This window comes from Ixodes scapularis, unplaced genomic scaffold (genome assembly GCF_016920785.2).
Source record: "Ixodes scapularis isolate PalLabHiFi unplaced genomic scaffold, ASM1692078v2 PGA_scaffold8__174_contigs__length_109621045, whole genome shotgun sequence".
Classification (NCBI taxonomy): domain Eukaryota; kingdom Metazoa; phylum Arthropoda; class Arachnida; order Ixodida; family Ixodidae; genus Ixodes; species Ixodes scapularis.
The window spans coordinates 29391933-29404666 of NW_024609883.1; the positions used below are offsets into that span (position 1 = coordinate 29391933).

The following is a 12734-nucleotide window of genomic DNA, read 5'->3' on the forward strand; positions in this document are numbered from 1 at the left end:
GTGCCCTAATTTATATTTAAAAAAAAAACTGGTTGAAGTTTTGGGTATGTTGCACTTCTACACCGTCTTTCAAGTCGCGTGTGCACTTGTATGAAAATGTCAAATCAAAACTGGAATGGAAAATGTTGGATCCGGTCCAGATCTGAATTTGGGTGTGAAAAATGGGGCGGCGGAGAAAAGCTCACCGGAGAAAAGCTCACCGGAGATAAGCTCACCGGAGATAAGCTCACCGGAGAAAAGCTCACCGCAAAACCGGCAGATGCGGAGAAAAGCTCACCGATTCTTTTTTTTTTTTTAGCTTATCGGATTCTGCGTTAAACGTGGAAATTTAAGACAATTCGCAATCGCCACTTCATTTAAGAACAAAAAAAAAAAAAAAAAAAAATGTCCCCTTTCTTGTAATATTCTTGAAGGTCATTGGGCATATTTACTGATTCCTCAGGAATTGGTAATCACCCCTTCTGTATATTATTGAAGCCGCAAAAATGATATCAGAACATCGTACACCGGTAAAAAAGACAACAATTTATTAACAACTGAGGGTACGCCGTCGGTAGCTCTGTCAAATAAAGAGGTTTGTTCTTTGTGAGCTAATATGAATAGCGATGTGGTGAACCGTTTCAGCTCCAAATATTCTGTAGTGCCTAATAGTTAAGTAGGTATTTGTTGATGCAATCAGTGTTGGCTACGCTGTTTTCTTTCTGTTAATTTACTAAGAAAACTTTAGTGGCGAAAACAGCTTCGTCCTGTCGTGTTCGTTGTCTTCACTCCGTCGTCGTCGTTTGAGCGGTTTTCATCATGCATAACGTTTACCAACTCGCCCTATTCGCTACCTTACAGAAGACTAGATCTTATGTAGGTCACGAGAAACAATGGTGCCAGTGGGCAGCTCTGAAGGTCACGGGTACTTCGCAGTAGAAGGGCACTATCACACGAAGGCAACGTGTGGAACCACCACCAGCACGAACGGCTAGAAAACGTGCATGTCCGTTGAAGCAAGAAGCCTCGATATCCTACTGACTGTTTTATCTTGTTTTCAAAGGTCAATAAAATCTTTAAAGAGAATTTCAGGTACCGCGTTGTTGCGCATGCACTTTCGGATTTTCGGTGTTTACAGTTTTGATTTTTAGGTTTTAGGGAGACAGTTTTCGAACTTTTTCATGTTATTCAAGTTCATAACATTTTCAGTTAGGCTTTAGTGGCCTAGAAAGTAAGCCGCAGAAAACACTGGCCCGCCATTATTAATTTGGGAGCAATATACTTAATAAGCTCGGCAAATAATACAAAAAAGGACATTTTCTTTTTGACAAAGCTGACGAACTTTAATGATAATAAATTGATATATGTTACGCATGATCCAAAACCCTCCATATAGAAAGAAAAGAAAATTGGTGAGCTTTTCTCCGCATCCGCCGGTTTTGCGGTGAGCTTTTCTCCGGTGAGCTTATCTCCGGTGAGCTTTTCTCCGGTGAGCTTTTCTCCGGGATTCGGAAAAATGTTGGGTTTAATTCGGCGGGATTTCTTTGTCTATTTTCAGATTGGAGGTTTCTTCCTACCCAATTTTAGATGCAGTGCGTATAGACAGTTCCATTAGGGTCATAGCAGAGAGGGTAACAAGAGAAAAAATGCACATGATGGTAAACCTGAGACTGGGGCAGAAAAGAACACAACATAAGGTAGTAAAAGAGGAGGCAACGTCTCAACGTTGCCTTCTCTTTTACTACCTTTTGTTGTGTTGCCTCCTCTTTTGTCATCATGTTCGATCATGTTCAACTTACGCCAGCTCGCCAGCACTCTATTTTTTTTTTTTTTTTTTTTTTAATAAAAAATGCCTTTTTCCTCTCGCCCGCATGTCGTCTGCTCCGCCGAGTGGGCAGCACCTAGCATCCGGCTGGCGTACGAACTCTGCTTAAAATCGCGTCATTTTGGGAATTTCAAGCGCAGATGCGCAGATTTTGGTATGCCAGTTATCGTGTATTACTATGCTAGATAAAAAAGACTAACAGAATCCAATTGCGCTGTTATCTGCGTGCAAATAAAAAAAATAGGGAAAACTGTGTCAGACTGGCCGGTCTCTCCGGCGAAAAGTGAATCCGGTGGCTGTACCTTTTTTGCTATACAAAGTTCGTACTGGTGTAGGCCTCTAGCGACCATGAGTGGATGTCTGAAATAATAAATAAAAACGTGCTCTCCCGCCGCAATACACGCAGTAGTTGAGGGTAGTACTGCCGGCTGATTTAACTGCTATTTAAGTAACGGAAAAAAGATATGTCAGTTGATCATTTTACAAAGGTCGCTTTCTTAAAAAATGGGATCGGAGACAAGTGGGAATCGATTGAAGCGGAACAAGGAGCGTTTCCAGTGAACTCTTCTTTCGACTCCGGAGAGATTTGAAACGGACGCATCACACTTGTGGGAGGAGCTTCTCCTACCTTCTTGACTTGCAACCGACATATAGCCCCGAGAGCGAACACAAGCGTCGCTGCGGTCGCCACGCCCTGATTGGATGAGGTGCACCGTGACGTCAGGGGGAGGACTCCGGTCCGCGCATCGGCTCGCTTCCCAGCATCGGTTTCCTGGTTTGGCGTTGTGTGCCGCAAGCTCTTCGAGTACCTGGACTTCGTTTACCCGGTGTACAAAACGTTGAGTTAGGCCGATATTGACGTGCTTCCGTACATTTTATAAGTTTGCTTGTCGCTTTTACTTTTAAAATTGGGTTACAAATCCCGAAAGAAATCGGCGGAGGCAATTCTGCCGATGAACCTACCCGTTCGTCCACACGACACAAGGCAATCTTGCGAGGGGTCGGTGAAGCGGTGGCGCAAGTGTTTCAGACGCTGGAATTCTGTTCTTTGCATGTTCATGATTTAGGACCATATTACATCCCGCTTTCAAGGCATTTGAAGTGGCATTTATATCATGGGCCTTTGGGTGGTCGGCAATTTAGCTCGCGAACCCGACTCTGCGCTGCCACTCTGCGTGCGCTGGTTCGCAGATGTTTTAAAGGCCCTGTTTCTGATTATCTTTGAAGTGCTCATAGCACAGGGTTGTTTTACATGAATGTAGTTTCTTCGCGAATTATTATATAGTTTATACACGTATGCAGGCATATTTCTTAGAAGATGCACAATTACTGGAAATTAGTTTGTATGGTAGCAGCAAAAAACGGCCGAATCGCCCCCAGTTGCCTGTATGATATTTATTGAACTGCCCAAAATATGCACAGCAATAGTGCCGTAATTTGGAATGTTTATACTTTTTTCCTGACATTCTTTAGTCCAGTCTTGCGTATTCGGAAAATACACCGTTTAGTCTGAATTGTCATTTCCAATTAAAAGAGACACTGCTGCAGGTCTCCCAAAGCTTCCTCAGCCTCCAAACTTCCTACAGCTGGACCCTGTGACAACAGAGGAAAACAGGAGTAAAAGCAAGCATTCGAACGTTTGTCCAGTGGTACATGCAGCACTAGTAGCAGAAAATGTGGAACCTGTGAAGGGCGACAGTCTGCGCGAGGAAAGCATCTGATATTTTAGCTTCAGGACAATTCGATTTAAGTAAAATCTTAATTTTAGGGCTTAAGGGACTAATAACGAGCTAGACACCTTCGCTACATTAGTTGAGGATTGATATAAACAAGTCCACACATGCTACCCACGTAGTCCATTGAAATACTATCCGAATCCAGCAAAGGTCAAATGCGAGCAATGTATATAATAAATGTCCCTTTTTTTTTTTTACTTTGCCCCTGCACTTGGGCTGTCTTACTTGTGATTCTCTCCCATGGCCCAGACTGTATTTAGCATGTTGCTCGAGCGGCATGCAGCTTTTCTGCTCCGGCGATCTTGTTTAAAAACAGAGATACAAAAAAAAGTATACATAACCTGCCAATTCATTCAGACCACCAGCAGCGTTTATTGTGCGAGATGTAAATCTATAGTAATGCTCCTGCAATTATAACCATACTACTTTATTTTCATATACCAGCTGTGATTCATGCGTTGCCTGCCCTGTCAACCATGCTTAAAATGTTGCTTGAACTTTCCCCTGTAGCTATAGACCATACCTCAATAAAGGCACATATAAAAATTTACACTTCCTACGAAAAACACGCCAAAAAAAATTAAATAGAAACGAGCGCGCCGACAGCTCGCGTCGTCACAGCCTCTACAGAGCGAGCGGGGCGAGTCGGGGAGAAATTCTCTCCTCGCCGTGACGTCATCCCGGTTCGCCGTAAGGGGGCGCCACGCGAACTTCTCGGGGCTAATAGGCGAATGCCCTCTCTCTCGTTTTATCCCGCCAAACCCGCTGAATTTCCCGGATGTATGGAGAGGGCGCTGCTGTCGAACAAAATGGTGCTGCCCAGAGAGCGCTAAATGGAATGGTCTATCCGGTCCAACTTTTGTCCAGCAGGGGGCAGCGGGGGAACTTGAAAAGGGGTGTCGCGAACCGGCCGAGGTTCGAGTTCGACCAGGTTCGACTTTTTCGAACCTTTTTTCGAAAATTTCGACGAACCTTGTATTGAGGTTCGACTCGTGTGCGCATGCGCGACAGGCTGGACAGTTAGCTTCGGATTGGATGGTAATGGCTAAGGGATGAATTAAGGGCACCGCTGATTGGTTATTTCCATAGAGATCATACATACTAACTCTAGAGGAAAAGGTCCGCCATTTTCCCATACATTCTGGCTGCCGCAAGCGGCGGATCATGCAGGCAGACCCTCGGGGTCCCAAACACGGTTACATCATCAGAGCAGTTTCGTGAACTTCAACAATCCACGAACTTACCGGTGGAAAGATATTCGCGTTCCTTTCGAAGCTCTCTTTTTGCATAGCGCGCAGATGTACGGCCTCGCGTTAACGCTAAACTAAACCATATACCCGGCTTCGCCGGTGGGGCGCGGGTGGGCGCGGTTGAGGAATACGAAACTGCGCAACCACCAGATTTCCGAGATTTCGACAGAAGGGAAGTTAATGCAGCGCAATGACTTTATTGCTTTTTTTAAGCGTTGGAATGGCTCAGAATTTAGTTTACAACGTTAAATTATCACTGTTTATATTGCTGAGAGTTTTCACTCTTCGCGTTTACCATGGCAACGTTGCTTTCTTTCTCTCGTGTTCTGTCGCTCTCTTTTCCGATCGTTCACTCGGGACCCCGGGTGTCGGCGCACGGGATTTGCCGCTCCTCCTCACCCACCTTTACCCCCCTGGGTTATTTCAGTTAATACAGTACAAAACAATTAAGTTATTAACGTCTTCAGTGACTAAAATTGGTTTCTTTTAATTGCAACTGTTCATAAAATAAAATAACTCTTTGCATAAAAATAAATTCTCCAAACCTAGACATGCGTGTATCAAGGTCTGGCCACACTGTCCGCAAAGTCGAACCGGTCGAATCTGGTGAAAAGTTTCGAAGGTTCGTCGAACCGGTTCGACCCAGTCGAACCCCGAAAGTTCGACCTAAAAATCCGGTTCGACAAAGTTCTCGACACCCCTAAACTCCTCTGTCGCACTTACTATCAAGTTCACAACTGCTTTCCCTTCTATACCGGAACTGACGTCAACGTTTCAAAGCTATTTTGAAAATAAAAAATAGGTGGCGCCCTAGGCGCTCCCCCTTAGGCAACGTTACTGAAACACTCAGTTGGGAAACTCCCATAGAGACAGCTTTGAAAAAGTGGCCCCAATCTGTCTCCGAGCACCGAGCTAATGACGAACACAATGCCACCATTTCTCCCGCAACGGCCACTCGAAGAACTGCACGTGACTTCTATTTTGGCTTCAGAACAGATACAGCGGTAGAGGTTACAGGGATGCCACCCCCGTCTCCCCGGCGGACGCGCCGCATTCAGCTACTAACGTTAAAATGCACCTAGGTCAGGACGTGCTACCTGAAAGGCCCGCTGAGGCATGGTTGTATGAAAACAATATTAATTGTTCCGCAAAACCTTGCGAACTAAAGATGATAAAAACATAACGCGCCCATCATTTGGTACTAAACTCCAATAAATTCCATACAAAAAGAGTCTTTTCCGTTTGTTTTTACGCAAAAACAGGCTTTCAAAAAGCTCAAGGGGACCACAGTACAGACAAACGATAAAGAGTGGCGCTGTTGTCGCATTTAGCTCGGTCTCGGTGGACGCCAGCGGCCCAGGTTTCGACGGCGAGTTTCCCAACTAAGTGTTTTAGTAACGTTGCCCTTAGGGAAGTATTCTCCCCTTCCGTCTTCATCTTTCCTTCGTTGATCGGAGCGACGAGTCGTAAGTTTCATCGCTCTTCGAGCCTTTTCTTTGTTCTCCGGAGATTTCAACCGATAGAACTCGGAGAGGCTCACTCTCGTCAAGAGATTGACTTCGCCTTCTGCGAGGTTTTAGAAGAAACTTTATCCGACCGCTGAGTAAACAATTTTGAACCTATTTGTCGCACGTCCGCTATCGGTGCTAGGCCTAAGTTCTCGGGCCCCGGCCTCGAACAAAGGCAGTAGAGTTTCAAGCAGCGAAGTTTTAGTGGCTTGAAGGACCCGTTCCCGCTCACGTCCTATGGGCTCCGGACAAAGCAGGACTATTTTCGGTTTACAATAGGGTCCGATCCCCCTTGTTGTTCTATGGGCCCCGGCCCCGAACAGAGGCGGCGATCTTAAACTACTTCCGGCGTCCTCGCTCGCGTCCTATGGGCTCCGGCTCCGGACAGAGCAGGACTATTTTCGGTTTACAATAGGGCCCGATCTCCCTTGTTGTTCTATGGGCCCCGGCCCCGAGCAGAGGCGGCGATCTTAAGCTACTTCAGGCGTCCGCGCTCACGTCCTATTGGCTCCGGCTCCGGACAGAGCAGGACTATTTTCGGTTTGCAAAAGGGCCCGATCCCCCTCGTTGTTCTATGGGCTCCGGCCCCGAGCAGAGGCGGCGATCTTAAGCTACTTCCGGCGTCCCCGCTCGCGTCTTGGGAGCTGCGGCTCCAAACGACGCGGCGCGGTCTTAGACAGCCACAAGGGCTATTCAATAAGCCAAACTGTCCGATCCCCCTGTTGTTCTATGGGCCCCGGCCCCGAGCAGAGGCGGCGATCTCAAGCTACATCCGGTGCCCCCACTCGCGTCTTGGGAGCTCCGGCTCCGGACGACGTGGCGCGTTCTTGAACAGCCTCAAGGGCCACACTTAGCACCTTTATCCCTTTCGTTCGACAACGGAGATCAGTGCGGCGGTAATCGTTTCTAACCGATATGTGACTTTCTCGGGCTTCTCAGATGTCAACCGCCGAGATCGTGGAACTCCAACGAACGGTGGCGAACATCGCTACTTCGGTAGCGGTGCTCACCAACCGCCTCCCTCCGTTAGCCACGGGGGATGTCGAACTCCGACATAGTGAGCGGAGCAACTCGCCAGACCTGGACCCTTTGGGTCCCGCTGACGAGCCCCATGCCTGGTTGGGGAGACCGACGGAGGGCCGTCCCCGAGAGGTGGACCCTGCCCTCGTCGACTTCCTCAAAGAGCACTGGGGCCCCGAAGGGCGCGCGGAGCGGTGCAGGGCGGCCCTGACGAGCTTCCCGCGACCGCGGCTCCCCTTCGCCACAGTGCCGGAGTTAAATCCGGAAATGAAGGCCCTGGCGAAGGAGAGGAGCCGCCGTCCAGAGGGTGGCTCGGAAGGGCCCGCCAACGTCGCTGCCCGGGACCAGGCACTCCGAGAAAGCCAAGACGGAGTGGCCGCTGCTATGGGGCCACTGGTTGGCCTATTAGAGATCGGCCTCACGGAGGAGGCCATTGACCGAAAGACGGTGGCTGACCACGTGGGGGCAGCTACCGCCCATCTCGGGCGGCTCTTCGCGTCGCTCTCCCGCGAGCGCCGGGAGGGGGTGATTGCACGAGTGGCCCCAGACCTCCGCCAGATGGTGGCCCATGACGGTGGGGACGAGGGATCCCCACTGCTGTTTGGAGAGGGCTTCCTGGGGCAGCTGCGAACGCGGAACGAGACCATCAAGGTCCTCCGGGAAGCCCGCCAACCGCCCCCTCCCGCCGCGGAGCCAGCAGCCAAGAGGTCCCGCAGCTCGGCTGCCCCAGGGACCAGTGCCCAGAGCCGGAGTGTGGGCCGGCAGCCCTTTCACGGGGGGCCCCCTTCCCGAGGCTACACGAAGGAGGCCTACCTCCGCCAGGGACATCGAGGCAACGGTAAGCCCGCACCTCTTAGCACTGCCGCCCGCGGGCCGACTGGCATATTGCCGCGAAGCGTGGAGGTTACTCACCCACGATGCTTGGGTCCTTCAGACAACACAGGGGTACAAGCTGGAGTTTGCACAGGTACCAGCGATTCAAGGGTTGCACAACGTGCCGACCCGAGGGCAGTGAAATCAGGTCCGGGAGGCAGTGTCCGAGCTGGTCAGAAAGGGAGCGGTCTCTCGGGTACCACCCTCCGAAGTGAAGTTCCTCTCCCCCTTCTTCATAGTACCAAAGAAGGACAACAAGGTGCGCCCAATTCTAGATCTCCGACAACTAAACGAGTCGGTGCAACACAACCACTTCAAGATGGAGGGGTGGCACTCTGTGAGGGATCTTATCCAGCAGGGCGACTCCATGATACGTATCGACCTGAAGGACGCATACCTGTCTGTCCCAATCTGCCACCAGGACCGCCCCTGGCTCGGCTTCCGAGAGGGGGACAGGGTCTACCGTTGGAACGTGCTGCCATTTGGCCTCAGATCGGCACCGAGAGTTTTCACAAAACTACTGAAACCAGTCGCGGCCTATCTCCGGTCCAAGGGACTTCGCATTGTCATGTTCTTGGACGATATCCTTGTCATGGACCAATCCCCCTCCTACTCGCAAACCAGGGACATCTAATCGTGAACCTTCTACAAAACCTGGGTTTTGCCGTAAACTTGGAGAAGTCGGTACTGACACCAGCCCAGGACTTGTTGTTTCTGGGACTATCGATAGACTCGAGACGATTGACGCTCGAGCTCCCTGGAGAGAAACTCGCCAACCTGTTAGACCACCTACAGCAGAGGCTAGAGCAACCGGTGATCTCGGCCCGCCAAGTCGCAAGCTTGGCGGGACAACTGAATGCATGCCTAATGGTACTGCCGGAGGGTTCCTTTTATATCAGGAACCTTCAAACAGATTTGAGACGGGCCCTACAGAGAGGTACATACACGACCACTCTAACACTATCCAGGGACACGCGGCAGGACTTAGCGTGGTGGATCCGAGCACTGAGGAAGACCCCAAGGGGCCAGATCAAGACACCCCCAGTAGTACAGACAATACAGTCGGACAGCTCGTTGAAGGGGTGGGGAGCATGCTCGGAGGGGTGGACGATCGGGCATCACTGGACACCACTCCAATCCACTTGGCACATCAATGCCCTGGAGCTGATGGCAGCCTTCCTGGCCCTTCAGGCGCTAGCAAAGAATGTGTCTCGGGGCTCCATCCTCCTCGAGCTAGACAACACAGCAGCAGTAGCGGCCATCAACAGGAGGGGCAGCACCTGCTCTCCACAACTCACCAGGATAGCCCACGAGCTATGGTCGTGGTGTTGGGCGAGGGGAATATCAGTCAGGGCGCAACATATTCCGGGGCACATGAACACGGATGCAGACCAAGCATCCAGGAGAGTGATGGATGCCAGCAGTTGGAAGCTGTGCCCGTTCACATTCAGCAGGATCAATTGTCTGTGGGGCCCCGTGCACACGGACCTTTTTGAAGACTTCTCCAACCACCAGGTGAGGCACTACTACAGCTGGAAGCCGGATCCTCAGGCGGCAGCAGTGGATGCTCTCAGCCAGGACTGGACGGGTCAGGGCCTCTATACCTTCCCACCGTTCAGCCTTGTGAGCAGATGCATTGCCAAGTTGCAGAGCTCCAACAGTCCGCTCATTCTAGTAGCTCCAGTTTGGCCATCTCAGCCATGGTATGCCTCGCTGCTGCACCACTATTACGAGGAACCGCGTCTTCTTCCCCAATCACACGACCTACTGCGCAGCCACGACGGGCAGGTACATCCAATGCTCAGCACGGGGAGCCTGACACTAGCAGCATGGAGACTGACCAACTCCAGCAAACTCATAGCCAACTTTCGGAGCAGGCTGCACACCTCATTGAGGCATCATGGAGGCGGGGAACACAGCTCACCTACACCTCTTGCTGGCGCAGGTGGGAACGCTGGTGCCATTCAAGGACTGTTGATCCCTTTTCTCCCACTCTAAAACAGGTGCTCAACTTCCTCGCTAGCCACTTTAAGGAGGGCCTGGCGTATCGCACTATAGGGTGTTACCGTTCTGCCTTGTCTCAGATCTTGCATAACTTTGACGGTTGCCCTCTAGGGGAACACCCATCAGTTGTGCGCCTTATGAAGGGAGTGTTTAATTCTAACCCCCCCAAACACCGATACCCCACAACTTGGAGGGTTGAAACGGTGACAACCCTCCTGCAGTCGTGGGGTCCTAACAAGGATCTTAGCCTCAAGATGCTCACTAGCAAGCTAGCTATGCTATTAGCCCTTGCCTCAGCAGGCAGGACGTCAGACTTGTGCCTGCTTTCAACATGCCACATCCGTAAACAATCCGCAGGTTGGGAGCTTGGGCTCAGTGGCCTCAGAAAGACTTCTGGGGCATCTAAACCCCTTCCCACCCTCTTCTTCCCAGCATTCGAAGAGGTTCGGGAATTGTGTCCAGTGGAATGCTTGCAGGTGTACCTCGAACGAACTGCAGGACTCCGAGGCGCCCACACGCAGCTTCTGCTCACTACGCAGAAGCCTTTCCGCCCAGCAGCACGGGACACAGTAGCTCACTGGATAAAACACACACTAATGCTTGCGGGCATTGACACGTCGGTTTTCAAAGCGCACTCAACGCGAGGAGCGGCCACCTCCAAAGCTGTGGAGGTCGGAGTACCACTTGCCGACATCTTAGCAGCAGCCGACTGGTCCTCCGAGGCGACATTTAACCGCTTTTACCGACGGCAATCAGATACCCGGGCTCACTTTGGAACCCAGGTGCTGAGAACACATGCGAAAGCTTTGAACAAGCAGTTGTGAACTTGATAGTAAGTGCGACAGAGGCTGAAGTATAATTACCAGTTCTGACGAATGGTACTTACCTGAAGTTAGAGCGGGAATTATACGAAGCCTATGGAAGCACTTACTATCAAGTTCACACTCCCACCACATCCCTGCCCATTTTCGGGGTAAATTATCACATTCTCTTCCCTGTCGCAGGTCGAGGTGGTTCAACATGGCACCAGAGGTAACGCATAGCGTGAGAGGTCCAACCAGGTGCCATCACCAGAACAGGAAATAAAAGTGTTCTGAGTGCACAAGTGCCTATACTCTATCTTTCTTGTGGGGGCCCCACCATCTCAATGCAGCCGCAAGCTGTGCTGTAACCATTAACTCGGAAAGATGAAGACGGAAGGGGAGAATACTTCCCTAAGGGGGAGCGCCTAGGGCGCCACCTATTTTTTATTTTCAAAATAGCTTTGAAACGTTGACGTCAGTTCCGGTATAGAAGGGAAAGCAGTTGTGAACTTGATAGTAAGTGCTTCCATAGGCTTCGTATAATTCCCGCTCTAACTTCAGGTAAGTACCATTCGTCAGAACGGGTAATTGAAAAGGAATGTTTGTTGCCAACATACTTGCTCGAGCTGCAAACAATATATTGCCGTATTTGGTGAACAAAGAGTTGTAATATGTTATTGCGAGGAAAGCATTGCACTCTGTTATTGTGAGGAAAAAACATTGTATTTATGCATAATGCAAAACACTTGATATAAACCGAGAAGTTAAAACGGATTTTCATAACTGGTAACTTCAGCACACGCAACCTATCTCGCGGGTACGGTTTCGGCTTCCCTAAACCAATCGGGCGCTGATGGTAAGGTACACTATTTGGAATAAGATAAGCTGATGAACTGGTTAGGAAACAGTTAACGACGTCTGTTGTGGTGCCAACCTCCTGCTTCTCACGTGGCAAGAACATTTCAAAAGGACCTGGAGTTTCCTTTTATCTTTTTTATTCGTGAGACTCAGAATCCGGTTTGCATGACAAAGTGTTTACTGTGCTTGCATTACCGTAAGTTTAAAGTTTGGCACTGAAACTAACCAAAACTAAACTGATAGAAGTCATTACCACATTACGCTAAACATTAATTTGTTATTGTATTTGTCACTGTTTTGATATTAAGAACCTGCAGCGCGTAAGCTTTAGCGCACGCTCATCGTATTCTGCCGGGCTTTAACTGGGCGCAAGACGAAGTGTCGTCAAGGGCAGAAACCTCGAGGCGAAATCTAGTGGGTTCTTAACCAGTCCTGTTGTCATTAGAATACAGTAAGCGATTTTATGATTGTGACTTGATGTTTGGCGACTTCGTCAGAATGCTGCTCTTAGGGATATTTTGATGTACCGAAATTTTGTTGTCTGGAATAATTAACATGCTCACTTCATCCCACGAATAAATATGATCACGTAAACCAATTTTTAATGTTTTTTTTTATTTTTTGCAAAATTAAGTTGTTACAAAGTATGACTTTTTCAGTAAGATAGAAATTGTTGCAGGGAAATTTGAACAACTTGACAACCTCAGTTGTGGAGCTCCCACAGAAGGGGAGTTTCACAACCCTTTCACTCGCTTCAATCTGCCTCCCGTCGTTTGAAGTTTCAAAACTATGTTCCATAGAGTATGATGGAAGCCAGGTATATCGCTATAGGGCGGCTTCAGGCGCCCTAGAGCGAAACCGCGTGTAGCCAGGTAGCT

The 12734-nt window shown here is 49.6% G+C and overlaps 1 protein-coding gene across 1 annotated transcript; it reads left to right on the plus strand.

Annotated features, from left to right (window-relative positions):
• The first annotated feature begins 9803 nt into the window (after positions 1-9803).
• LOC121833542 lies at positions 9804-11019 on the plus strand. The gene has a single exon (XM_042286944.1). The coding sequence runs from the start codon at positions 9823-9825 to the stop codon at positions 11017-11019; it is 1197 nt and encodes a 398-aa protein (XP_042142878.1). The 5' UTR covers positions 9804-9822.
• The last annotated feature ends 1715 nt before the right edge of the window (positions 11020-12734 follow it).

Coding starts and splice junctions, on each gene's coding strand:
- LOC121833542 (XM_042286944.1), top strand. CDS start 9,823: ATGCATTGCCAAGTTGCAGAGCTCCAACAGTCCGCTCATTCTAGTAGC.